Source organism: Indicator indicator, chromosome 21 (assembly GCF_027791375.1).
Source record: "Indicator indicator isolate 239-I01 chromosome 21, UM_Iind_1.1, whole genome shotgun sequence".
Classification (NCBI taxonomy): domain Eukaryota; kingdom Metazoa; phylum Chordata; class Aves; order Piciformes; family Indicatoridae; genus Indicator; species Indicator indicator.
In genome coordinates, this window is record NC_072030.1 from 7,825,433 (window position 1) to 7,852,726 (window position 27,294).

At 36.9% G+C, this 27,294-nt stretch overlaps 1 protein-coding gene across 1 annotated transcript in view; it reads left to right on the forward strand.

Annotated features, from left to right (window-relative positions):
* The window catches only part of SPON1 (spondin 1), a 140,192-nt gene that overhangs the window by 102,060 nt on the left and 10,838 nt on the right, over nucleotides 1–27,294 (forward strand). The window contains exon 7 of the mRNA XM_054390588.1: nucleotides 13,680–13,744. Coding sequence (XP_054246563.1) covers nucleotides 13,680–13,744 — 65 coding nt within the window. The remainder of the gene's footprint in view (nucleotides 1–13,679; nucleotides 13,745–27,294) is intronic.

The following is a 27,294-nucleotide window of genomic DNA, read 5'->3' on the forward strand; positions in this document are numbered from 1 at the left end:
AAATGAGCATGAAAACTTGCTGAATGTTGATTATTTTCCTAACATGCTAATGAAATAGAAGGTGGAATCATAGTGTATAAATTAATTTTCTTAATGATTATGTTTCAGGCATTTAATTCATAAGTCATTTCTATGCCTTAGAGATTTCTGTGACACATCAGAGCTAATATTGTAGTAACGGTAATGAAATTAAGTGGTAGATAGAGGGTATAGATTCCTAGATGCGTTCATGAAGCCTTCTGTGGGCTGCAGAATGATGGACCCATTGTTACATCCCTTCTTTGCCTAAGTAAGCAAACAGATGAAAACCCAAAACATGCAGAGCTAATGAATACTGTAAGAGCTCTCTGCTCTAATACTAGCAAGAGATCACAGTAGGAACCAAAGCTTAACCTCTTGTTTTTAGTAACAAAAGTTAAAATCTAGTCTCAGAAATTCTTGTAAAGCTTTTGTTATGGCAGGTAAGTACCTGAAAGGAAAAGTTTAGACCTAAGATTGAATGAACTACATGTTTGGTGTTTATCTGTGGGGTTTTTTCTACTCTCAGTCCATAGGTGAAGAGTGTCAATGCGCTCTTTGAATGCGTCCAGAAAGCATTTAAAAGCAGGTTCTGAATGTGGCTATGTTGAGAGCAGGAGAGCACCCAGACATCGAGCATTTCCAGAAGAGTGATGAGGTGACTGGCACAGCTCACTTCCAGCTGGAGTTCCGTCTGGTTGATGAGTAAACGGGGACACTATTTATTAATGCTTTCTTAAAGTGGTCACTCAGGGCCTACCACTTTGCCTTCTTCCAGGACCGGCTCCTTTAGAGTTCAGGAGGTCAAGGGTTACAAAAAGATTGCTCTTGAAAAATGATCTTGACCCATTGTTACATATTTTTCATCAACCAAACACATTTCTAGTACTTAATAAACAAGGCCCAAACTGAAAGTAACATTAAGACCCTCCTGGCAACTACTTTGTTGCTTGCTCATTAGCCTAAAACACTCTTCCCTTGCTCCCTTTCTTGCTGTTGGTTTGAAGGTGATTGCTGCAAGGAACAGAGACCTTCAGAAGGATAAAAAAATCACACCACACTATGAAGTTAACCTCGCACTGCATTGTTAGTTGTTTCTTTTTGCAAATACATAGAATCAGAAGCAATCATGGGCCACAGCCTGTAAAGAATGTTACAAAAATGTACAAGTCCTTGTGCTTCATTCAACCAAATTAATAGTGGCTAGTAGAATAGAAATTGGAGAGGAATTACCTGATCTGAAATTAGTGGACATGTTTATAAATTGTGGTCATAATGCTTCAGTGTAATGGAAGTGCATACAATATTCAAAATATTATGTAAACATTTTCAATATCTGGTGCTTCATGCACATGGCAAAGAAACAATTATATTTCCTGCATTCTGAGGAAATTTTTCAAGCAGTAGCGGTTGAAATCAACTCAGCTGAACGTGGATAAAACTGTAGCTGCTGCAGTCACTGTTTTCTTGCTTAACATTTCCATTGCAGAGAATACATTTTTGCAATGCATTGGGATGTTTTTACCGATTATAATCTCTCTCCGGAGATACTCCAGTTTACCTATACACTCAGTTTTGCCCTGGATACAGCACAAAAGTGTTCCTGCAGACAAGAGAAATTACATACATATATCAGAAGACAAAAATGGACCTTCTACTAAGACCAAATCCCTAGACTTTAATTTTCGTGAGCTTTGGATTCAGAACTTGTCTCTGCAGCTGAAATAGAAAAGCAGTAAAACAGTCTCTTAGGCTTTTGGAAGAGAGACAGAAATAGTATCTTGGTACTGTCCCTGCTGGTCTTTTTAGCAAGAATCTCCCAAGAAAACTCAACTAGAACATACGTGAGATAAGTGACCCCCTTAATAAAAAATCTGAAAGATTAAGTGTCACAATATTTAAATCAAGGATGTTCGTGTAGAAATTCTTTTAAGGAATTGTGAATTAGCTTCTTTTCCTTGCTCAAGTGCTGAGGTTTTCATTATTTGAGCACTGCCTTTAAAGCAGCTCTAAAGGAAACAATAGGACCATCTAAAAAAAATTAAAAAATAAATCACTGCTGACACCAAAGTGTATTTAAAAGCAGCTGCAGTCAATAAGATGGTTGGATTATAGTTCACAAAAATGGAAGGCATGCAGCCACATGGGGCAAATAATGCTAGTTGATTTATTGTAAAAAGAAACATGCAGAAGAAATCAGTAGAAATGTGGACCTGAAAGCAGAAAAAAGAAACTGTCAATATTTAAGGCTTTTTATAAGTTCTCATGGAGCCATAGGACATAGTGATTAAGAAAACAGCATTGGACAAGGGTCTATACAATCAGGACTGTATTTCTGATAAGCAAGAAACTTGTTTAGAAGTCTCTGTGTCTGGGTAAGGTGCAAAGAACTATATTTAAAATAGATGGAAAGAGTTAAAAAAAAAATCTTAATTACTTCAGTAATGTGCTCATATTTTATAAAGATACCAGATTCACCAGGCCATGCTTATAGTAAATATTATCTTCCTTCAAAAAACAGGCCTAACTTTGGTACAGTTCAGTTGTTGGAGAATAAATTAATGTGATTTGTGAATAATATCTGTTCTTGCAAATGTTCTAGCCTGTTGAATAGAGCAACTCTGACTCAGAAAATGAATAACTGATAAAGTGTAAGCGAATGAGCAATTGGGATCTTTTCAGGTCTTTGAGAAGGAGATTTGTTTTCATCTATAAAATGAGAGGAATGTTTTAGAGAAATTGGAGCTGGGTGGTTAAAAGCATTAAACCTTGGCTCAGCAGTGTTGAGTTTTGTTCCCAAATTTTTCACAAATTTTTGTATGACAGGAGGAAAGTTTACAGGAAGAGATGATGTTCAAAATGTAAGGTAACTATGAAGTTTGAACATTGGCTGTGTTTCATTAATTAGACAGCTAGCTGATGGGGAAGAGATAGACTATGCAAGGCAGCAGGAACAGCAGTGTCATAAGCAGAGATACGGGATTTTAGTTCCCCGTTTGGGAATATATATATATATATAGTTTTCCTGACCTATGCCTTACTGGATATTGAACTGCCCTTTTTCTTGACTGTGTAATTTCTTTCTAGGGAATAACCTATTTTCCTTTTTATTTTATCTGCATAGTTCCTGTGAAACGTTTTGATCTGTCTTTGGTTTTTGGTACAGCAAGTAGCACTTCACAAATGTATTGGTGCACAGAGAACTTAGTTTTGACATTACAGTTGTCCAGACAGGGTGGATTGGCAGAAAGTCATTTACTTTCTGACTGGACTAGAAATGGATGAGGCTGAGCCAGTAGTTCAAGAGGTATTTTTTTTTTTCAGGCATAGATTGTAATGCAATGATTCCGGAAAAAGATGAGATACAACAAGCTTCTAGCTTTGTAGATGGTACATGGGAGGAAGGAATTGTTCAAAATTCTCATCTGTCTTTCTTAGACAATTGTCCTCATTTAGAAGGCCATTATGGTCAGGTACATATTGGAAAGGCACATTTGTTCTTCAAAACCAACTGCATGCCTGCTAGGAGCCTGGTTTATAGCATACTCTTTGGGTTGCCCTTACATGGGTTCTGCCTTTGTGTTGGTTTGAGCCATAGATTATCTGATTGTCACTTAATACAAAGTTAATGTAGTTAAAGTAACTCCTAATTTAAGCTTGCTGGATGAGTTATGTTTTTATGAAAAATTCAAATTGCCATGGTTGTATGTCATTAGATATCAGAAGGTGGATCGTTGAGATGTTCAGTATTGTACAGAAAGTTTGGTGACCCCACTTTTTTACTTGTGGGATTAGCAGGTGTCACATCTTTCAGACTTATAGATAAGAGCAATATGATTGTCAGTCTTATGTCTTGCAAGGCATGTTGTGTGATCATAGTGCTGGAAGTCAGTGAACGTGCTTGTTTTTAAAAGCTTTCTGAACTGTATGTGGTTTATTTGGTCTCTTAAGTTTGCTGCAGTTTCTGTGTCTCTACAATGGTGCGAATGATTTGTAGGAGAGCTCTAGAACTTAATTATTGTTTAAAAGCATTTTTAAATTCCTTGAGGCAAGGTGCCATGAAAATACAAAGTGCTATTAATTGGCTCAGCAGACATTACAGAATGCCACAGTAACTGCATGTTTAAAAGTCTTTCAGTGGTTATTGTGGTGCAACAACTTGGCAAATCAGTTGTAAGCAAACGTTTCTATCGGTTTCTTTTAGTGTACAATTGCAGTATCAGGAGATGGCAAGATGGAACAACCCTGTGAATTTTGCATGCTTTTGCATTAAAATCATGAATGCTAAAAACATTCCTCCTGATTAGCCAAAGAATGCTGTATCTTTAAAGTTGCTCCAGTGAATAGAGTCCAAGCACTGGCTTTGTAATGAGACATGGCATTCACCATGTTTTGCTGCTCTTAATTATTAACCACTTTGGAAGTCTGCCCTACAATAACAGAGCAGTTCTAACCTCTTTAGAGATTAATAAAAAGAAAACCACCTAATTTAATCTTAAGGGATAGTAAATTATTTTATTAGAGTGGCTTAACACCTGGAATTAGGACTTTCTAATTGGGGAGCAATTAGGGGACTAATGGGGACCAGTCTGGTCTGCTAATTTTGTGCAAATAAAGAAGGGAATGGTGTTTGTGTGCAGTGTTCTTCAGGAAATCTCCAAGATGGGGTCTGATATGAGAGTGGATTCAAAGGAGGGAAAATTAAATGTCTGTACACAGCATCTCTGATTTAAAAGAACTGAGCACAATTCTGATACTGTACAATTCTGATAATAAAATTGTTTATTAGGTATTTAAATGAATATAAATGAGATGATCACAACAGAAATATTTGCTTTACTACTTCAATGAGAAGTGTGGGGGGTTTTGTCTCTGAACACGTCATGGAATATTCAAATGTCTGTTTCATGGCATCCAAATGCGTTGTGTCAATTTGCACCTTACTTCAGCATATAAACTTTAGAGATAAGCATATAAACAGGTCAGTGTACAATAATTTCAAGTCAACCGTGGGGAATAACAAGGGATGCATGTCACAGTAAGCGTTTTTAAAAGTACATTTAAGCACAGAGCTTTAAGGTCTGTCCCTATCAGTTAGTGGTATTTTACTGCTAGGATGAATATACTTACATTTATTCTGATCTCACTGCAGTGATTGTTTCTTTTCTTTCCTTTTTTTTTTTTTTTAGTTAAAATTGCAGCATGTGAGTACAGTGCAGTATGGTGAATACCTACTTTTAAAGTGCAAGCCTCTGTTTATGTTCTTTAATTTGGAACTATTCTGATCATAAAATAACTACATGAATGCTTCACTCAGCAATTTGATGTCCTAGAGATTTTCCAGAGTACTTTACAAGTGTTCCTTAAGACATACACATTTCTTTATGTCTGGCTTATTACAGAGACAACATCACCCATTTTTTTCTGATTACTATGGGATGACATACAGCCTTGTGGCTACAGGCTTTAGTTCTTATTTCTCTTTCCTGTTTTTTGCTGTTCTAAGTAAGCAACTAGTGGAGTTAGTAGCTCTTCCCTGGTATGTTAATTATATCAGTTGCAAATGTCACCCTAATAGCAGCTCCTACTGTTTTGAGAGCTGTAAGTCTTATATAATTCCTCTTCTAATATTAATTCTACTCAGTGGCACATGTAAAGGATAGACAGATTAACTGATCTAAAGATACCTGAAGCTCTTTAAGCAACAAGTGGTGTGGGCACCAGGAAGGGGGATAACCTTCATCCAACCTCCCATACTGTGCTGGGGGAACAGTTAGTGTGAAACGGCTTGCTAAATAAATAAATAAAGTAATGATACCATTTTCCATCTGTGTAGAGACAGCTGGGAAGCCAAAGTGAACCATTAGAGAGATGGGAGGCAATGTCACCTAGCCCAGGCCACTGACATTTCTGTGTAGCAAGGGAACTTTCCTGGGTTAGTCTCAGTTTCTGGATTTGCTTCCATGTCACATTTACCTAAACAAGCCCTTTCTAAATGTATACAGATCCCCCTGGGGAAGAGGACAGGAGAGTTCCTTGTCTAAGAAAAACAAAAGCTACCCACTCCCCTAACAGCTAATCCAGCCTTCAGGATGGGTAGTGAAGCAATTTCCTTCTTCGTCTGTTTGTCCTGAGTTAAAGGAGGGCAGAAACAAAGATTAGGTAAAATTAAAATGCACAAACAGAATCAGGGATATCAGACTGGAGCCACTGTCCTTTGAGGGCTATGTCAATAGTCCTTTGAGTCACACAGTGTAGACTGAGTTGTTTTTCAAAGGGAAGTAAGTTGCGAGAAAATGAGGTGATAAAGGCAACTCCTGACAGGGAAAAATGGCACCATCTCCACTCCTTGGAGAAATCATTGACATTTCTACATTCCTCTTAAAAAGTCTCTCTCCTAAGTCCAGTCAGAGATTGAGAAGACTTTATTCACAACGTGAGATGAGTGTTTTTTGGTCATTAAATTCTGAGACAGGTTAATGTCAAAGCATAAACCATGAGACTACACAGTACCACCAGAATGGTCCACAAGGGCAGAAATCTGTTTGTCATGGTGATGGCTGGAAGCAAAAAAGATGTGAAATTCTCTAAAAGAATACTTCTTTCCAGGTAACAGAAAATACAAGTCATTATAGGACCCTCAATTCCTTAATTTGTCTGAAGGCTACATTCTTGGATGGTGTTTTGGTGGGTTTTTTTTGTTTTTTTTTTCATTAGGAATGGTAAAGGGTAGCTTAGACATGGAATCTTTACTGAAGGGAAATTAAGATGTTGTGAGATTGCCTCTGTGCAGCAGTTAAAGCACATTTAGAGTATTCTGAATGGAAAAGAACCCCACAACTTGGATTTGTCAAAATGCTATCAGGGGTCAGGAAAGCTCACCTCCTGAGCTCATTTGCTAGTCTTATTTAAAATCACTTGCTATTATCTGAATAATTATTTCCCTCTGTCCAAGGCACTACATTTGGCTAATGTCTCAGAGAAGCAGGAGGATGAGACTCACTGCCAGCATTTACCAGAGGACAGAATCATTCTCTCTAACCATTGTCTGGGCTGTTTCTCAGAGCAGACCCAACCTTTTCCTGAGGTTTCCTGCTGATATTTAAGCAGTTAAAACTCACTTATTCATAGCAAGCACTAGAACCTGTCTCAGTGTTTTCATCCCTGACTGTTTTGAAACTGTTTGAAGCAATCTGAGCAAAAAATGCTGTAGGTACCTGAATATGAATCTAATGAGTGAACCTGGTGCTTTAAAACACTTTTATCATTATCTCCAGTGAATGCAGTTTTTTGTGGCTGCTTGCATGCTGCCATTCAGTTGCAGACATCTACTTTATTGTGCACAGAATGCCTTGGTCCCTTGGATTGTGTTTTTTCATGTTGTTGTTTTTGTTGGTTTTCTTCCCTTGTTTCTTTTCTGGCATGCTCATTGTTTCTAAATCATTTGCAAGTTTAAAATAACAGAATCTTTATAGCACTTAGATACAGGTTTAGAGGCTAGTTTAGTCTAAAGGATTGATGAAATAGGGAAAGGTAAGGTAGGTGGACATCAAACTGGTATGTATTGGATCAGCCTATTAAGCAGAGAGTGGGTGTTAACACCAGTTATGCTCAGCTTCAACGTCTAGTTTAATCCCCTACTTTAAAAAGCAGGCATTCCTAAGTGTAATAAAAAGATCTTTCCTTGGTTTTGGCAAACTAATTTAGGATCCCAAATGTTTGTGTAGCGCTAAAGACAGCAAAGCATTCTATATAGAATCGAGTAAAATGTAAAGTAGAAAATCAATGTACAATCAAGAAGTGAATTCACAAGGGAGTCCTTTTTCCTACAGAATCTGCTCAGCCACAGAAAATGAGTGCTCAACTACTCAGGGCATACCTAGGGCTCATTAACACATACTGCTAAGCTTTACACTATACAAAAGTGAAATATTGCTTTATTGGGACACCCTAGATTATGTAACCACACCTTAATGGAAATGAAGTATATGATTTTCAGTGTTGCTATTAGCAACAGTTCTGTTATTAATTTCAGCCTACATTCCCCTCCTGAAACAACCACTTCACTGAACGAAAACCCTGTGGGACAGATAATGCAGAATGTTGTTAATGTGAAGTGAATCAGTGCTTTGGGGAGATATACCAAGAGTACAATGAACAGACTCCTTTTTGTGTGCCATCCTGGTAATTTCAAACAAAACCAGGGATTACAATTTGCTTTTAAAAGCTTTTCTTAACCACACCATGTCAGCTAGCATCTGTGCAGTCACCATCCTGAAACTGCAGCTTTTAAACACATATTTCCATATTGTCTGGAAAATGTGGACAATATCCATGTCTGGGAAAATTCTCATCCTGGTTATCTAACAGGTTTTTCTTTGTAAAAGTAGATACAAAATGGCTAAGTATTCATTCAGAAAAGCTTTCCAGAGGTTAGGGGAAGTGCTAGGTTACTTGCTCTCTTCTGAAATGGAGCCTGTTCTGGTTGGATTTAAATGCTCATCTCTCCATGCATTTTTCTTCAGTTACACCTCAACAGTATTTCTTTATGTAAATTATGCATTTGTAATTGAATGGATATTATTAAAAGCCTGAGAATTCCCCCAAACATTCAAATTTAGTGAACAAAACAGACTTTATGTTCCCTGAAATGTCATTACCTATTTCTGAAGAGCAGAAATAAAGCTTTTTAATTAAAGAAATAGGTGTTTGTACAGGGAAATACTGAATTTGCATGTACTGTGATGAAATAATGAATTCCATTCAGGAATGTTTATTTATCTTGCAATATATGTGGGTTTCACACCTGCCACAAAATCTCTTTCATAAACATAGAGAAGTCAAGTAAAGTAGGCAAACACAATCCTGGTATAATTCCACTGGCTGAAATGTTTCTTGCTGTTGCTTAAAGTAACCTCAAATCTGTAATGCTAATTTTAAGTATAATCTACCTGAATCTGAATCAATCATAGAATTAAGTAGAATTTAGTTCCCATCAAAAGGTAGAAATAAGTCTTTGTCTTTAATTATGGGTGTGTGCTTTTTTGTTTGTTTGTTTTTGTTCCTTCCCAATGAAGTAATTTGTGACTAAAAAAGCTTAACCTTTTCAAAAACGTTCTTTTCATGAACTGGTGAAAAACAGCTTTTGCACATTCTACCATTAAAAAAAATCTGTGTGTTAAAAACAACTGTCTTAGGGCAACTTCAACCACCTCCTTGGCTGCACCTGCAGGAAAATAGATGGAGTTGTATGATGTATTACCAGCTTGCTTTAGTAGCCTTGAAAGTAAAATTTGGTAGTGGCCATTACCAATAGCTATGAGAAACTTTTGATGTTCCAAATGAACAAAAAATCCTCAGAAACCTGGACAGACTCTAAGCAGGCCAATTGCTTATGTAGTTAATAAGCATACCCATTCAGAGTGCATTACAGGTCACACACACAGTTACTATATTGCAAATGGTGGATATTACATTTAAAAAAAGAAAATAAAAATCATAGTCTGGAGCTCAGAGTTCCTTCTTTTCCAGGGAGAAGCCTAACTGTGTGTGATGGTTTTGAGACTGTCTTCTTAATTTTGCTTCACAAAGTTCAAGTAGAGAAAGTGAAAGAATGTAAATAAATCACTCTTGGGTGTAAGAAAGCAAAATAATGATTATTCTAAACAATTCCATTGGAGAGCTAGAAATGTCTAAGAATCTCTACTCAAAACAAGGATGGGGAGTTGGGCAGTCTCAGCTCGCTCATGTCTGCCTGTTTCTTCTTTTTCTCTGGCCGAAGACAATACACTTGCGTACTGACCTTGACAAGCTAAGTCTAACAGCCCCTCTGCTGCTTGACTCTGCCTTCTGCCAGGAGGGTCTGGGGGGATTCCTTCTGGCTGGGGAGGGGAGGCCCCTTGGGGAAGAAGCACAGCCCCTCGAGGGGAGGGGGAAGCCAAGGGGGCTTGGTTGTGTTTTTCTGTTAATTGTACCTACTTGTAAATGTTGTGAATAGTGTATATTTGTACATATTCATTGCATTTCATCATAGATTGTAGTTTTGCTTGTAGATACAGCTTTCATTTGCTTCTAGACTGAGCTAGCCTGGTCATTGTCAGTGTGGGAGGGGGATTTCAGCTCCCACACTGTTACACCGTGACTCTTGCACTCTGGCCCTAAAATTAAAGCGTTTTCTTCAGGCTGTGGTAGTTTCATCAGTAGACTTAATAGCAATGTCATCTAGATATGCTTGCAGTCAGCAGTGGGGACGGTTGTAAACATAGACAGAAGGTATCTGAAGGTATAAACACTAGTAGAGCATCATATCTAACACTAGCACCATTCCTATTTTAAAAGATGTCTGATTCAGAAGGGATCTTCATGCTGGCAGTCCCAAGTAAACACACTCTTTCAGTAGTGAGTGAGATACCTAAGCCCACAAGAGGAGTAGCCATAGCATCATCTTGTCTTCATTACTGGGTCTTCAGGCTTCCTTGCAGACTATCTAGCGGCTCAGAACATGCAAGCAGATGTTTATATAATCTCTGAAATGTTTCCTCCAAACCACTCTGTAACAAGACATCTAATGATACAGTGTATGTAGCAATAAGGAGCCAAAAACAGAGGTTGTGAAGACTTCTATTAGCTTAAAACTACTTTCATGAACTGAAGAAGTCTTGGGGATACTAAACAGACACTTCTCATGTCTTAAAGTGATTTCTGTGTGACTGCATAGGGTAGAGGTGGAATAAGGTCTATTTATGCTAATCATAGAAGATTGATTGGCTTGTAAGAGCATCCAGCTATGCCTTCAAAGCATATATCTGTATCATTCTCATTTCCATAGCATTTGATTCCCCACAGAAGACATTCTGTGCATTATACTTTTTCATTCTCGCTTTATCTCTTTTTTTCTTCAATAACAATTTTTTTTTTGAAGAAAAGGATGATCGTGCAGGGAGACTCTATCCTAAAACTCATATAGGTAGGTTTGTTTCTAGAAGGCTTTCAATTCATCTGTGAACTGAGGATAATATTGCTTTTTCTACTTTCTAAGAATCTTGTCAAAACTAATCCACTGTGGATAGAAAGGCATTCAATTATTATGAAGATGAGTGTTGTGGAAGGAACTAAGTGTTCTCTGTTATAAAGCATTCAAATGAATGCCAAGCAGTGGCAGTGTGAAATGGGTGAAATTAAGTTCTGGCTCAAAGCAGGTGTTTTTCATTCCCACAGTTCATTGAATCTGACTCTGATTTTGATGTCAGATAATAGACTGTTTAGCTGAACCGAATCAAATCATTATTACCAAGTGCTAAGTGATCCAAACTGTAACAGTTTCTAATGCTTTTTGGCACACGCCTCTTTTATTCTAAAGGTATTCAGATGATACTTAAAACTTTTGCTGAAAGCTTTCATTACATTTTAATGGCTGTTATCCTTTTAAAAGTTATTTTAAATCCCCTTGGTTAAGAAAGACTTCAAATCAAATTTTATCTTCAGTTCTGCTTTTTTGAGCCATGTCCTACTCTCTGTTCTTGAAGATGAAGAAATCTTTTTAATCTTTTGTAGAGTGCACAGCTAAACGATCTAATTTAGCTGTGGATTCCTGCCACAGGTTCTATTTGTTGCCATTTAATGACTTTATTCTGTGTGTGCCTTCATTTGTACATTGCAAAGTAAATGATTAGTGTTGGCCAACTTCAGAGTGTCAGTAAGGCTGTCTGTGTTAAGATAACATGAGCAACATTTTAAAATCATGCAATTAGAACTTTTTTGGAGGACATTACTTTCATAGGGAACCACTATTGAGTCAACCACCCACCTCTAGCTTGAAACACTGATGTGGAAAGTGGATCTGGAGAAAAACATAATTGTCTGCTATTTTTGTATGTTTTAATTTAGACTGTAATCCAAAAAAATATTGAAGTCAATTTCAAAACTACTTTGGCTCCACTGGCCTCTTCGAGCAAGCTTTAAGCTGTCTTAGCTCAAGCTATTTAATGTAGTATAGGATTTGGCCATGTATCTGTATTTCTAAAAAGGATTTTCAAGAAATGGCTTATCCATCTACTCAGGTTGAAGGGAGAGCTCAGGTCACATCTGCATTCATGAGACTGAAATCCTCATGTGTTACAAAGAGAGCCCATCAGTGCCATAATTACCCTGCTTTGATGAAAAGAGAAAATAGAGTTGTAGGAAAAAAAAAGGATGATTGTTTTCTTTAAACAGAGGTGCTAGTCTGGGGTATCAGAACTATTGCTGTCAAGCAGGAAATGGTACCATTATCACTAAACTGAAAGGTCAGCTCTGTTGGAAGTGCCAATTACTGGTAATGTATGTGGTGGGTTTCTTAGTCTAATTGGGAAATATTTTTAAAAGACAGTAGAAATGGTGTGAGTGAGTTGTGACCTTTGTGTTCCTCTAGGCAAATTACTGGGGTGGATTCCTAAGGGAGATGAGGAAAATGCTTCTGAAAAAAAAAGTGATAGATATCTTTTTGGCATCAGAGCCTTGTTAACAGTCTCCTGCCTTTGTCCTGGGTTTATTGTACCAATATGAAGTTTAAAACTGTTGATGAAGGAATTCCTACAGACTTACTTTAGGAAATAATCTTTCCACAATGCTTTGCCACACTGTGGGCTTCCACAGGTGCCTGCTATATTTCACCCTCTAACTTCCACATGTGTAAATGGAGAGTGAAGAGCAAGTGCTATCAATGGCTTTACTTGGAAGAGATTACAGTGTATCATGGACTCTTTACATCCTTACATATATAAAGAGAATAAATAGTATATCATACATACTCACAGGGTGTTAGATTGCCTAGAGCAGCAGCCTGTAGTTTTTTTTCTACCTGTAGATGTGCAACTTTTCTGTCCTTTTTTTTAATCTGGTAAATACCTCTGGCCACAAGGTTTGTCACAAGAGTCACAAAATCGACAGCATAAGATACGCTTTTTGCCATAAACTACTATACATGGGCTGACAATCCAGGCTACAGTACAATTTTCTTTTTGTGATAGTATTACCAGAACAAACTCAGTTTGGTCATAGTATTTTGGTGTATTTCACCAATGCAAAGGTCTTCTTATTTGTACCTGTCATCACTGTGCACCATTCTGAAAGCTTTTCCATCAGCTCATGGTGCAAAAATAACATGGTCTGTGCACTGCTGTTCATTTTTTAAGCTCACTTCAATTCATGCAGAAGAGAGAGAGACTGTGGCCAAGGTCTGACTGCCTTGCTTGCTGCTCTTGCCTCCTGCTTACATAGAGGCTGTTTGTGCAGCCGAGAATCATAGAATCAGTCAGGGTTGGAAGGGACCACAAGGATCATCTAGTTCCAACGCCCCCTGCCATGGGCAGGGACACCTCACACTACATCAGGCTGGCCAGAGCCTCATCCAGCCTGGCCTTAAACACCTCCAGGGATGGGGCCTCAACCTCCTCCCTGGACAACCCATTCCAGGCTCTCACCACTCTCATGGTGAAGAACTTCTTCCTCATGTCCAGCCTGAATCGAGGTGCCCAGGTAACAAAAAAGACAAAGCATATTTGTCATAGTCAGAATTTGGAGGCACAATTTGATCTAGTGCCTCTTACTCTTTTTTGCTGTAAATCATACTACTCTCGTTGTGAAACTGTCCCAATCATTATCTTGTTTGTCTCTTTTCACAGAGCGATGAGGTTTTAACAGTCATCAAGGCAAAAGCACAGTGGCCTGCCTGGCAACCTCTAAATGTGTAAGTAAGTAGGGAATAGTATGTCTCAATAGCCTTGTATTGAGTGCTGGTTAATTGGCCACTATAAACTCATTGTATATTATAATTGCTCACTCTTTGAAGAAATAATCTAAAAATATTTTTATAGATCTTTGGGGTTTTGACAGCGTCTCTCTTTCCTTTGGCATCTCTTCATTTTTTTTTGTATGCTTTGGTTCAGTGTTACAGCAGAAGGATTGTCCCATGGAGTTGTTACAGCAGAAGGATTTTTCCTATGGAGTTTCTGCCTTCATTGAACAATGATGTTTCTTTAGTGCTTACTCAAATGTATGCTGTACTATTCTACATGTAGTATTTTTTTTTTAGCATCCTGTGTCACACTGTGGCAATGCACTGCAATACAGCAGATCTTCAATCCACCAAACAAAAAAAACCCCAAAACTAATTCTTTAAAATTATTATCTGGAACATGGTATGATACCATATTGATCCTGATAGTAGTATAGCTATGCTTGTTTACCAAGCAAGACAGCGAACTAGCTTCTTAAGATTCTAACTCTGGAGTCTCTGGCACTCAGCAGAGAAAAGGATAAAACTCCTGTTCAGGATGATTCTATGATACTCTTGAATTTACCAGTTGCTTTTTAGGGAGTAGAGGTGGGTGTCAAGCAGGTAGTTTCAGCATAACTTATCTGTGCTTGGCCCAAAGTTCATAGTAATTACACAAGCCCAAATGAGTGAGACTTAACAAGAAGCAGCTAAAGATGAGAACCCACTATGAAGGGTCACCCCATTTACAGAGAGTTAAATTCAGTCCTTGGAGAAGCAGGGCAATTATTCTACTGCAAGACTGCAGGGACCAGGTAGTCCTGTTTCCTCTGTAAAATATATGGGAAGCAGTTAGTGGAACAGTGTGTCTAGTTTTTGCTGTCTGTGTTTCAGAAAGTACATTCAGATGTGGAGGTTAGTCAAGAGAAAGCTGCCAAAGAGTTCAGTTTTGAGAAAACATCCCCTACCATAAGAGGCTTAGAAACTCTTAAGCAGCTTAGAACTTAAGCTATTCAGCTTATCCTCTTCCACCCAAACCCCCCCCCCAAAAAAAAAGGGTTAGAAGGTGAGCACAGCTTAAGTAGTGAAAAGATTTCTGATAGCTGATCCCTCTTTAATCTAGGAGAAAAAAAACTATGAAATCCCTTGTAGCATGGTAGGTAAGGAAATTGGTGACAAGGAAATTCTCACTAAAGGTATGGGGAAAGACTTTAATAGTATGACTAACCTTCAGAGCAGCTGAAGGATTTTCCAGCACTGAAATATAATTTAACCCTGAGACAGAGTTGTAGGCTCTGTACAGGAATGGTGGGTTAGGCTTTTTTTGGATGGTGTTATGCAAGTGGTCAGTCAAAGTGACAGTAGTGGCATTCTTTATTTATGATCTTATTCCTCTGACATTTTCAGTATTTGGTTTTAGTAGTGTTTGCCATGTCGTAGTTGTGGATAGCACTTTTTTTTTCTTGTTGCCTTCTTTCTATTTACTCCAAATTAACACTTTTAAATAGAAACTTTTGTCCACTTCTCCATCTGCTACAGTGAGGTTTCTGACTGAAACAAGCTATTTCTTTTTTCCTTCCAGTTTCATTTGCATTCCTAACACAAAATTTATGTATGATATTTCTGTATCAAAGGGAACAATACTACTAGGAACTGAGTGCTTGGGTACTTGGAAGGCTTTGGCATTGACAGAAGAGCAGTCTTGTACTTTGTTCACAGAAAGATGGTGAGAGGATCTCTTGCTCCAGAGTCTCAAGCCATCATTTTTCAAATACACCAAATATGTCAAATAACAAAAATCAAAGCAAGTTAAAGTATGTTGCCCCTGGTCATAATATCTCATTTAATACAGCACTAAGAAACTTCACAAAAAATTGAGAGTGAACAACTTCAGACACTTTCTGGGCATATTTTTTCACAAACTTGTCTGCAGATGCCTTTGCAGCATCCTCCAGATGTTATTCCAGTCAATTCTTACCTGTTCTGTATGGTAATTCTCACCTTTCAGTAACATCAAAAGGAATAACTCTTGGTACTTGTGCTTTCAAATGCTGCACAAGGGTTCCTCTAACCAATGTCCCCTCATTTTACAGGTAGTGTTAGATTTTGATCTTTTAAAATAAATTTTTATAACACTTTGTCATAGTATTATTTTTCTTTCCATTGAAAAATGTGATCTAAGCTTCAAAAGAAGACAAAAGTTTCATTAGCCATTTACTTCTGGTGTTAATTTCCCATTTGCTGTTATAGATGGTCCTTAGAATTTAGATTGTGCAAGTATTGGATAATGACTCCTCAAGATAAACATTTGGTCTGTTATTGTGCATACTGCAGCCATCTTACTAATCAAGAGTTGACAAAAAGTCATTAATTGCCTTCTTTTCCGTAATGATTAGTTATATATCTACTGTATAATATGATGTGATAGTGGTGCCACAGTGGTCTTACAGTGTGTCACAATAACACAGCATGAAAATCTTCCTGAATGTGTTTCACAAAACATTACAAAATGCATAATACTGGTGAGCTGACTCACAGAGACCTAAAGCCTCAAAAGTTGGTAAATTCAGCCCGCTCATGTTTTGTGGAGTCAAGAGGTAAACTTCAGCATGATTTTTATTGGTCACCCTATCCAAGTTACAGCACCAAGTTACGGTGATTACAGTTCAAGAGAACAATTGCCTGCCAAAACCTGTGAGAGGGCTGTAGAGAATTAATGTTTGCATGTGTTGGAGGATAAAATACAGCAGATACAGATAGTACATCTGCATATCCCACACCTGTAAAATAATTAAGCCACAAAAGGAGAATTTTGAGATAAAGAAGGCAAGACTTTTAAAGATAGTTTGCATCAAATTCCATAGGCACTAATACCTTTACAAACCTTGTCTTTTTTTTTCTGTCTTCATTATACTAAATTATTTCAAATCCAGACATCTCTGTTGTGACACCTCCTTTTTTTCATTGAACAAGCACTTTTATCTAAACAACAGCTTCCCAGGGTAATCCACTAGAAGAAAATAAGCACAAATCCTGATCAATTAGTCCCACTCTATAATGTGGGAGAGTCAGTTACAGGTATTAAAATGGGACCCTTTTAGGAGGTATGAAGGCTAGTCAGTCGTTGGGCACAGAAGTGGTCAATTCCACATTTTGGTATGAGCTGGACTGTCTTCAATGTAGTGAAATCCAAGCCACGGAGTGTTGTCAGGGCATTTGCAGTTTAAATCCGTCTGTTTTTTTTCACAATCACTGTGTCCTCTGTGATTCTTCTCTGTCAAGGAAAGGCATTATCATATGCATATCATTCTTTACAGCAGATGAGTAGGGAATTCAATCTACTGGGGGGGAGGGTTGTCACTGTTCACGTCTCGTTTTCCTTCTTTTTTTTTCCTTACGTTTTTTACTTTTTGCCTTTTTTTTCTTTACTTCACTGTAATCTTCTGCTGTTCTTACGCCCACAAAACTTCTCTTCCTTAAAGTAGCTTCCATATTTAGATCATTGAATGATTACTGATGTTAGATGAAGAACCACTTAAATCAGAAATGGAACTCTGTACTGTCTTCTGAAATGTAATAAAATAACTCCCTCTCCTCATCTTGCGCTTCATTGTTAAAGATCTCAATTTATTGTGCCTGATAGTCTTACTTGTTACAACTGAAACAGCCTTAATGTGCTGCTGTCTCACTGATAAATATCCTTGTGTAAAACTGCCCAAGGTTATGTACACAGTTGCATACTTAAAAGAGGTCTTCAGCAGTGCGAACAGCTTTAATAATGATTTGTGACTACATTAATGTTACCAATATTATCTAATCAGTTCCATCAGATGGTAGAGAGCTGAAACATAAACGTTACTCATGTAAACATGATGTGTTGCTGAGCCACTCGACCTTCTCAACATTGAAACTCTTACGAACTTCACAGAGGCTAATTTACAAAAGTGGGATGCAAGGCATGTAGGCAACCATTTGCTGTAAACACCTAATTCTCAAACTTTCAGTTCCTGAAGTGTTTACATACTTAGTTATGAGTAACACTGCTAAATCCATAAGAGTACAACCTAACTCAGTGTTTTCAAATGTCACTACATTTTCACAAGGGTGAGGTGACCTCCCTTAGGCAACAACTGAAACCATTTTTACTTCCATAGGTTAGTTGCTGCTCGCCTGTTTTATGAGTGAGGGTCTGATCTTCCAGTATAATGTTTTAGTCAGACACACAACCATAAGATTAGGTAAATAAAAGATATCCCCCAGGGAGAAGATGCTTCTGGTACATGAAAAATCTAGGTTTAGTTCTCCTTTCCTGCTGACAAGATTTGAATGGTACTGCCTGCCTCTGAATGGATAATTCAAAACAGCGCAACCTAGCTCTTCACTATCACATAGCATGTTCTTCTAGCTCAAGCTTTGCTATTTTGCAAAGAATAATTAAATATTTATTAGCCAGAGAAAGAAAGCAATCACTAGAATTTTCACCTCAAGGAAAGGGGGAGGAGACAGAAGAATTCTCTGAAGGAGATTAATCACTGACGTGTTTGGTAAGCAGTGAGTTAACCAGCTTTGTAAGGTGGGGAAGGGGTGTATGTGGAGTAAGTGCAGGGCAGCTGCACGTTCTCATTAATTACAAATTTTGTCTTTATTTTGTGGCACTTCAGCAACAATGAAGCTCCCTCTTTGCCTTGGAAGAGAGAATGTTCCTGGCCAACAAAAATACTTTACTCTGTTTCCAGGGTTTTAGCCTTTCGTTAGAACACACTTCCTCTTTGCTTGAAATACAATGCATAAATTAGCTAATTTTAGTAAAGAAAACAGATTTGACTTACTTTTTTTACTGATATTTACCAAATTAAACTGAAGAAACAATGTTTCTGTTCACCCAAATATGCAGTTTTAAAGTAAATGATAATTTGCTTCAATCTAGTTGAAACTGATTTTCCTTTACCCGTTTAATTTCTCTGCTGGAAATAGACAAAATTACGTATATTTGCATGATCATAATAAATGGAGTAATTTTTTACAATGAGGATTTCAAGTAGACATTTTCTTTTGTATTATCCTATTAAAAATATAATATTTGAGGAATCTTTTTTTAAGATTTTCTGAAAAGATTTCAGAAGTAATCTCTCTTTTTTGTAGAGTTTATTTAATTGATTTATGTACCTATCTGGAAAACTTGAAAAATTAATTTACCTATTGATCTTTGTGAATTATCTATTTCTTTCTCAGCTTCCTATGTGGATAAAATGTGCATGCACATCTGCCACAATTAAAACTTTACTTTTTCCTTAATAAGATCTATATTAAAAATATTTATAGGCTATACTCAAAATTTGTTCATTGTTGTGCTACCTACATTTGGAGTAATTTGCTTTTGGGAGGTTAGTGTGGAGGCTGTTGGAGAAAAGAGTAACAGGTCTACAGAGTAATTTTGTGTCCTCAACCAGAGACCTCACTGGAGAAAAAAAAAAGGCGTTTGTGCCTCACTGTTCATTTATTGCCTCTGACGTTGGTAAAACCAAGCTAGTGCCAAGCTGTTTTATTCCCTTATGCTTTAATCTTGAGTTGGTTCACTGCATTTAATTTTTATAAGTACTAAGGTCAAAATAATTAAGCATTTTATATCAGATGCATTTTTAAAAGCATTTCAAATGTGCTGAAGTTGTGTGTGACAGCAGTACAGGTCTGAGTCAGCTGAGCCAGTCAGAACAAAAAGAACTGAGAAGGTGCAGTTGTGCAAGGTTAGCCTCCAATGTGTGTTCAGAGTCCCCCGCAAAGTTACACCAGCATGTTTACTGCCAAGCCTTGCATCAGCTGCTGCCTTGAATGCACCAAATAAAACCATCTCAACCACCTATAAGCTATAGTTTCATCTTAAATGACTTTCCTACAGAAATGTTTTCACTTTCTGGTAGGAAATGATGCACCTTTTGTAGAGCCAGAAGGTACAGGACTTCTTCAGAGCCAGTAGTGTTTGTTTAACTGTTTAGGAAACCCACATACCAAAATATGGTCTATTTAGCTGTGTCAGTATAAAATGATCCCCCTTTCCCCCCCGTTTGCACAGCCACTATCCAGGGATGTTCTGTGCCAGTCAGAGGAGGTGCTGCAGGGCCCATTAACCTGCTGCCAGCACCCAATTCAGTGTGGAGGCACCTCTGCATCAACCCCTAACAGAAATCCTCTCTGTTTTCCTCTGGAGCCATTCTGTGTTTGCTGTGCAGAATCTCAATGGCAGTGCCAAGTGCTGTTCTCTACTAAATCTATATTAATCAGCATTGAGAGAGGAAGATTCAAATCAATGCACCGTTCAGCCTTGATAACAGAGAGGCTTTAGATAAAAAATAATGAAATGCTCAGAGCCCTAGAGCCTACAGACTTGACAACCTCTGTAAGTTAATTCTGTGAATTAGTCTTCCCAGAGACTCTTATTAAGGGTTGATGGAATTATTCACAATCACCACACAGAAATCCTCATAGTATACAAACTAAAATTCATCGAAAAGTACCCCCTGATTTTCTTGTAATAAATTTCAATAGAGAAGACAGGTCTGAATTTTGCAGTCATTCTGGTGTCTATCCATCCACTTAAGATATTTCACATGAAATTAAATTGTACCTTTAGTTCTTTTAAAACATTATGCAGTCACAAAAGTTTTGTTTTGTGTGACATCTAGGTGAGTACGTTTTTAAATTAGTTGCCCATTTTCAGCTGATGTAACTCTTTTGCTGTCCCATTAAAAGTGCTGATGTGATTTCCTGTCCTGCTGTGCAGTATGCTGCCCATAAATAGTTGATATTGCTATCAGAATGTAGTTTATAAACATATACATTAGAAATCATTACATTATTCAGTTGCTTAATTAAGCGAGTCCTGAGACTACTCAGCTGAGAATTAAAAAAAAAAAAAAAGACATGTTTGAACACACATATTTGGATTTAACTGGCATTGTGAAAGGCAAAACACAGACTGAACTGCAATTAGCCAGCTGCAATGGGTATAGTTTACATTTTATTTGTTGTTTTCTCCAAAGTGATAAGAAGAGCTCATATCATAGTCCTTTAATCTTCTATCCACTGTATATCATTAACATTTGATTACACAAATTGCTTATAAACACTGTTCTACCTAATGATTTGAAAAATAAATCATGCATGTATAATTTCACCTTGTGACTAAGAGTCAGCAGAGGCTTATCTAGAAATAAGGAAAGTTATTATTTATTGCAACTTCTGATATTCCTTGTAATGCTCATTTTTCTTGCAGACTTGTTATCCATTTTCTCCTAAATGGCTGAATGCTCTATTTATCTTCCACTTCCTCTGTACTTTCAAGAAAGTAAACTTAAGAAATTGACTTGCTTTACAAGTTTACATATCCTTCCATAGCTGCACCTAACCCACTGAACATTAGACAATTAATAGCAGTACTACTGTAGAAGAAGCAAACCATTAGTGTGAGCCTCCATGGAGACATGATCTTTACTCAGAAAGTTCAATATTCCTTCAATTTTAGATTATTTTCTTTTTAAAAAAATCACTATCTGTGCTACAGAGAAATTCTTCTCTCAGTGTGCATGGCAATGTCATTAATGTTGATTAATGTCATAAATTTGATTTACTCCAAAGCTAAGGTGAACATAATTTAATTGGTGTATAACTATTCTTTTAGCATATGGGACAATTTCAAACATTTGCTATTCCTCATGTGAGTAGCTACATAACTAACATTTGTGAGAGTACAGTAAAAGGAATAGCACAAGCAGTTAAAAAAAAAAGAGTAAATGATTAAACCCAAAATTTAAATAACCATCATGCTAAGATACAGTTAAATTGTTGCCTGAAGCAACCCTTAATGACTATTTTAGAGATTCTTAGCTGAAAAGATAGTTTATGTTGTTCACTGCACCTAACAGCTTCCAATACCAACAGATCTTCAACCACAGTAGTGTGAACATGGCTAACACAGGGTTGGAAGCTGGCCATAAAAAACAGTCACTGCCTTTTCAACAGCAATGTTTCTGTACCCAAAGTACACTAAATTCACAATAACATGATTTCAATCAGTAACAGCTGCATCCAGGAAAATAAAACTTCCGGCAAAGAAATAATTAGATCTCTACAAGCCTGTCTCCTTGATAACAAAGAACAACTGAAGAGGACACAAAATTGCTAGTAGGTAATGCATGAAGAATTAAAACAAGAAACAGGCTGATGAACTGAGTTACAAATGTATTCTGTTACTTGCCTTTGTAATGAAGTGGGATGAGTGAAATGTGGTTATGTTTGACATCTCACTGGATGTTTGTTATCCTAAAAGAAAATATATATGAGTTTTTTGCTGAAAGAATGATGATGTGCTTTTCTCCTGACAGATGAGCTGATTTAAATTTTTAGATGCTTGAAAGTATTTTCTAAATCCCTAAGTGGCTTTTTCCAAGTGCAGATATGCTTTTATAAGAATAAAAATTGTAATGTTTTAGTCTATGGACCATATTTTGCCTTCAATAGGAACTCTGGGAATATTCTAAAAAGATTTTGTGTGAGGTATGTCTTGTCTAAACTTAAAGCTCTAATTCTATAGTGAAAGTATTACAATCTCTATGGTGCATGTATTTATAACCACAAACAGTCTTCATATTGAATAGCTACCCAAGATATGTGTGTGTGTGTGTGTGTGTGTGTATATATATATGTAAGAAATATGCTGCAATAGGAGCTGGTCTCAGAATGATACAGTGCTAAGGAAGTGACAAATGTTAGGGACAGGAGATTGCTTTGGGTGGCTGCCACATTGGTCACATGGAGTGTGGCTGCCTACAGGCAGCAGGAGCACAGGGTAAAAGCACTAGGGTAGACTGATGGGGAAGAAATCACACATCTGTGCTCAGAGATTGCTCTAGGCTGTGAACCAAAGTGAAATGGGAAATTCACCTCCGCAGTGCTCCTCTGATCCCACCTCCAAATACAGTATCCTATAAAGTATATAGTTTTATTATTGCATAAATACAGGTTTCCATAAGCATATCTGTTTATTCTTGCATGATAACATTTTATTTCAATAGTGCCACTGCAGCAGGGTTGTCTTTGCTTTTTTATGTCTGTAAATCTCTCCAGGTTTTTCTCCCCACAAATTCTTACCACTCTTGTTGTATCTAGCTGTCACATTGTGCAGTCTGTCTAAAATTGGGGTAAAAGCCAATATTTGTCAATCCAGATGTAAATGAAGTTTCCTTCCACAAACTGACAGTATGGTACTAGGAAACATTTTTCAGAATTTGGAGATTTTTTATACAAAGTATGAGGACTCACAAGGCCAGACAGAGTTGTTTGTTTCTGTGGCAACTCGATAGTGTTGTTCAGCTCACCTATTCTTTTATGATGTTATAGGTATGTGAGTTTAGTCCAGTGAAGTTTAATATTTTTAAAAAAATAATGTTAACTGCTGTTTCTAATCAGAAATAGTTGCATAAAGGACAATCTGATGTACAAAAAAAAAGGGGAAGGGGGATAGGGAAAGTCAGTTGTGACTTTTGATAACATGAAGACAAATATGTAAATCTCTCTGGAGCTGTCAAGCAATTCTGAGTGCTCCAGCTTTGCATTTGGCTAATGGTTAAACTATATTTTAGATCAGAAAACTTTCTCTGGTATGTCTTCTCTTCCTGCAGTATATCATTCCTTTATGATATGGTGGTTCATCTTAAGGACCACCATTTTCCCTAAATCATGAGGTCATCCCCATTTGTATGACATAACGTATTTCGGAAGCTCCATAGAACTGTCAGTAAACTCCTGGCAGCTGTACGCAGGAGTAATTTATGTTGAATGAGCAGTTTATGCATCAGCAGAACTAATCAAAACACTTTTGTTAAAAGGCGCTGACTTCAGAATCAAAGTTTTCACACAAGAATTGGATCTAAATGGTAAATTTATGGTTTCACACTGAAAGCAGAAAATCTTCATTGAGTTTTTTGTTGGGGTTTTTTGTTTGTTTTGGTTTTGGGTTTGGTTTTTTAAATAGAAAGTCCCAAAAGCAGAAGTATTTGTTTCGCTCAAACCAAAAGAACTACTTGAAGTAAATGTCAGACAAAACCCATTTTAGAAATCCATATAAAATAATAACTATTTTGTCCAGTTTTTATAAGTTGTCTAAATTTGAGATTGAGTGTGACTTGAGCCCAAAATGCATGTATATATTTGGATCATTAATACAATAATTAATAATTATTTTTAATTAAATAATTAAAATTAATTAATTAAAGTAAAACTAAAACAATAATTAAATAATTAAAATAATACAATAATTAATATTAAAGTCCATTTTATTAATATTTTAGGAACTTAACAAGAAGGAGGAAACCAAACACCATACACTGCCTTCACAACTTGGTTACTCTTTTAATGGCTCTACAGAGTTCCATTTAAGTGTGAAAAGATCATAGTCTCCTATCTTTTCACCTAAAGCAGACACAAATGCCCACCCCTCCCAGCATGAAGCCCCATGTCATTGTGCTGTGTTTACCTGACTCTTCACATTCTGTAGACTTAGAAAACCTCATTACAAAACTACCTTATGCTTATAAAAAGAATCATCTTAAGTGTTATGTGTGTTATCAAGACGTAGGGAAGCTTCATTGTTTCACAGATGGTCTGACACCCACGTTAAGAAATTCATAATTCGGTCTTTAAAAAAAAAAGTAAGGAAGAACATATGTGTTTGTTGGAAAAGAAAGAATTGGTACGATCATTTTTTTTGTCAGAGCAAGCACATATGGCATTCCATTTTCTATTGCTTACCATTTACTTTCTATTTAAAATTCAAATGTCACTAGGCAAGGGAAAAAGTTGGATATTAAAACACAGAAAAGATTTAACTAAGAACTTTATACTAATTGTTCATGGAAATTAATGGCCATCCAATTAAATCAAACTTACTCATCCCATTCTATCCTTGCTTTTGTTTTCTTTACATGTTCCTCCCATTGATAGTTACTGTTTTATGATCATTTCCCAACCATCTGTTGTCTTTCCTTGAGCCAAAATAATTTCCCTTTATAATTTAGTGAGTAATCATGTATGCATTATTTTCATGCAATTATATGTCTGCTTACTAATCCCAGCTCTTCATTCTTGTGTAATTTACATCTCCAGGCACCAAAAGGCATAGGTAAATTAGGAAGCATAGGTAAGTAAGTTAGGAGGCTATAGAAGATGAACGAAGTGGAATATGCATCATATTAATAAGGTGGTGAGATGTTGGACATCTTCAGAGATCAGAGAAATGTAAAATGCACTTCCAAGCCTTTGACACTAGCAAAAAAAAAAAAAAAAAAAAAAAAAGGTAGTTTGAAATGCATGCTAATCTTTTATTAAAATCTTAGAAAGGAATTTGTGGGATTAGATAATCTGCAGTTAGACAATACCTTTTGTAGATATTCTAATTAATATTCTCATAGTAATTTTTGTTAAAAGGAGGTATTTGCTGTAATCTAATATTCAGAATTAATTAAACTGGTACCAAACCAGAGTTCATTACTAGAATAGTCTCATATATAAATCTATGCTGACTGTCTGATATTGTTAATGGGAGAGAAAAGGATCAGAAATCTAGCTGTGATTGCTCTTATGCTGGGTTGAAGAACTGATCTCTCATCACTGTTGCTCAGGACAAACAGTCATGGTCAGGGCTTTGTAGATTATCCAGGTGAAAAGGAGATGGAAGCCACAGCATTCTTACAACATCCCACAGGATTTCCTTTGTAAATATAGCTGTAATTGCTCTGGGCAGACAATTTGTAGCCCCAAAGCTCCTAGGAGATGAAGAAGAGAGGTTTCTTGAAATTGTGAAGTTAGCGTCCTTTGGCTTTGTAGTCAGCCTGGCCTGGATAAAAGTGCAGTAATGCTGTATATTGCAAAAGGATTCCTGAATAGTTCGATTGTAAATGCACAGAAAGTGATCTGAGAAGTGACATGAAGCTTTTCTAAGCAGGAGCAAACGTTGCCAGTGCCATGTGGGATAACCACACTGAAGCGATTTGTCGCAACCTGCAAAGAACACACACAAAACCCAGAAGTTTTCAGAAGCTGCAATCCTAACTTGAGAAAGAATTTTTTTTTCAGTGAGGATAACCTGTTCACATTTGTTAATTATATCATGATGGTATGCCCATTCCAAGGGTATTAAATCATTATCTAAAGTAGTAACTATGCATGAATGGATGAGAATATGAAAGTGTCTGAAATGAGCACAGCAGAAAGTCCCTTCCTTTTATAATGCTTTTTTAAAATACTCATATTAATGATATTTTAGAACAGCAATTGCTCTGATTAGTGGTTGTAATGTCACTGGCAGTGACATAATCCCTTAGTTGTATATGCAATTTCATATCCATCTCTTTTAGCTGCTTATAGGCAATATTCTCATTTTAAGAGCTTATGTATAGCAAAGTAAGAGGTTGTAATGCAGCCCTTTTTGTAGTCTGGAAGGTAAACATATAAGGTTTTTTTTTGTGGCTTTATTCTTTTATTTTGTAATAAAATAGCCAACTTCGTGCTGTCACCTCCTCTGATTTGGTGCTCAGAGACACAGAGCTTAACACTAAAGTGCTTTTAAACTTTTTGTATGGATATCAGTCAAATTTCATTGACTCTGTTCATTTTATTGCAGCTTTCTTTTTCCTGGCTCTTTTGGGACATGCACGTGTTTAAATTATTCATTAGGTTGAATGCTTACCTGCCCTGCATTTAAGTACAACTTAAGAAGGATTCTTAATGTAATGTCCCTAATTCTTTTGTGTCTCTTTATAAATGTTTTTCTTAAAAATGCATCTTCTAATTTTGCCATTTAATTTGTTCTGCTAGTTGCAGGCTTGTAGTAAAGCAGTATTTCCGTTCAGTTTAAGCTCTTAATTTTCTTTTCTTTGAAGCTAGTGCACTTTTCAAGATGTTAAGATTTTAAAGTTTTGTCAATAAAACAGATGTCCTGTAGGTGCTGCTGGTAGGCAGGAGGTGCAGAGTTAGAAGTTCAAGGGTGTGAAATATGTTTCTATGCTCATAATGTTATATGTATCAATAGCAAAAAAGTTTTGAAGATGAATTAATAAAAGCATTAATCCTAAAAAGTGTAGATGTGATGTAGTATAAGCCTCTGAAAAAGAAGGATGTCACTTTGGCTGACTAGAGGTGTGATAGGCAACTCTTTCCTTAAAATATTCACTTTTCATGATCGCTGTAATCAGCTAAAGCCTCTGTTTAAAACCCAGTGTTCTCACATCAGCAGCACCACCTAGAACCAATTCTAAACCAGTACTAACGTGGTCTGCAGTATTCTTAGCTACCTACCACCTCCAGTGGTCATCAGATTCATACTGACTTGCCTTCTTTTTACACTTTTGCCCTACTATCTGAAAAGACAACTGCTTTACCCTTAGCACAAGCTCCTGGTATGCTCAAGTGAATCTGGTATCCAGGCTCTCATAATAGGTTTAGGACAGCTGTATCTTAATGCAGCTCTGTGA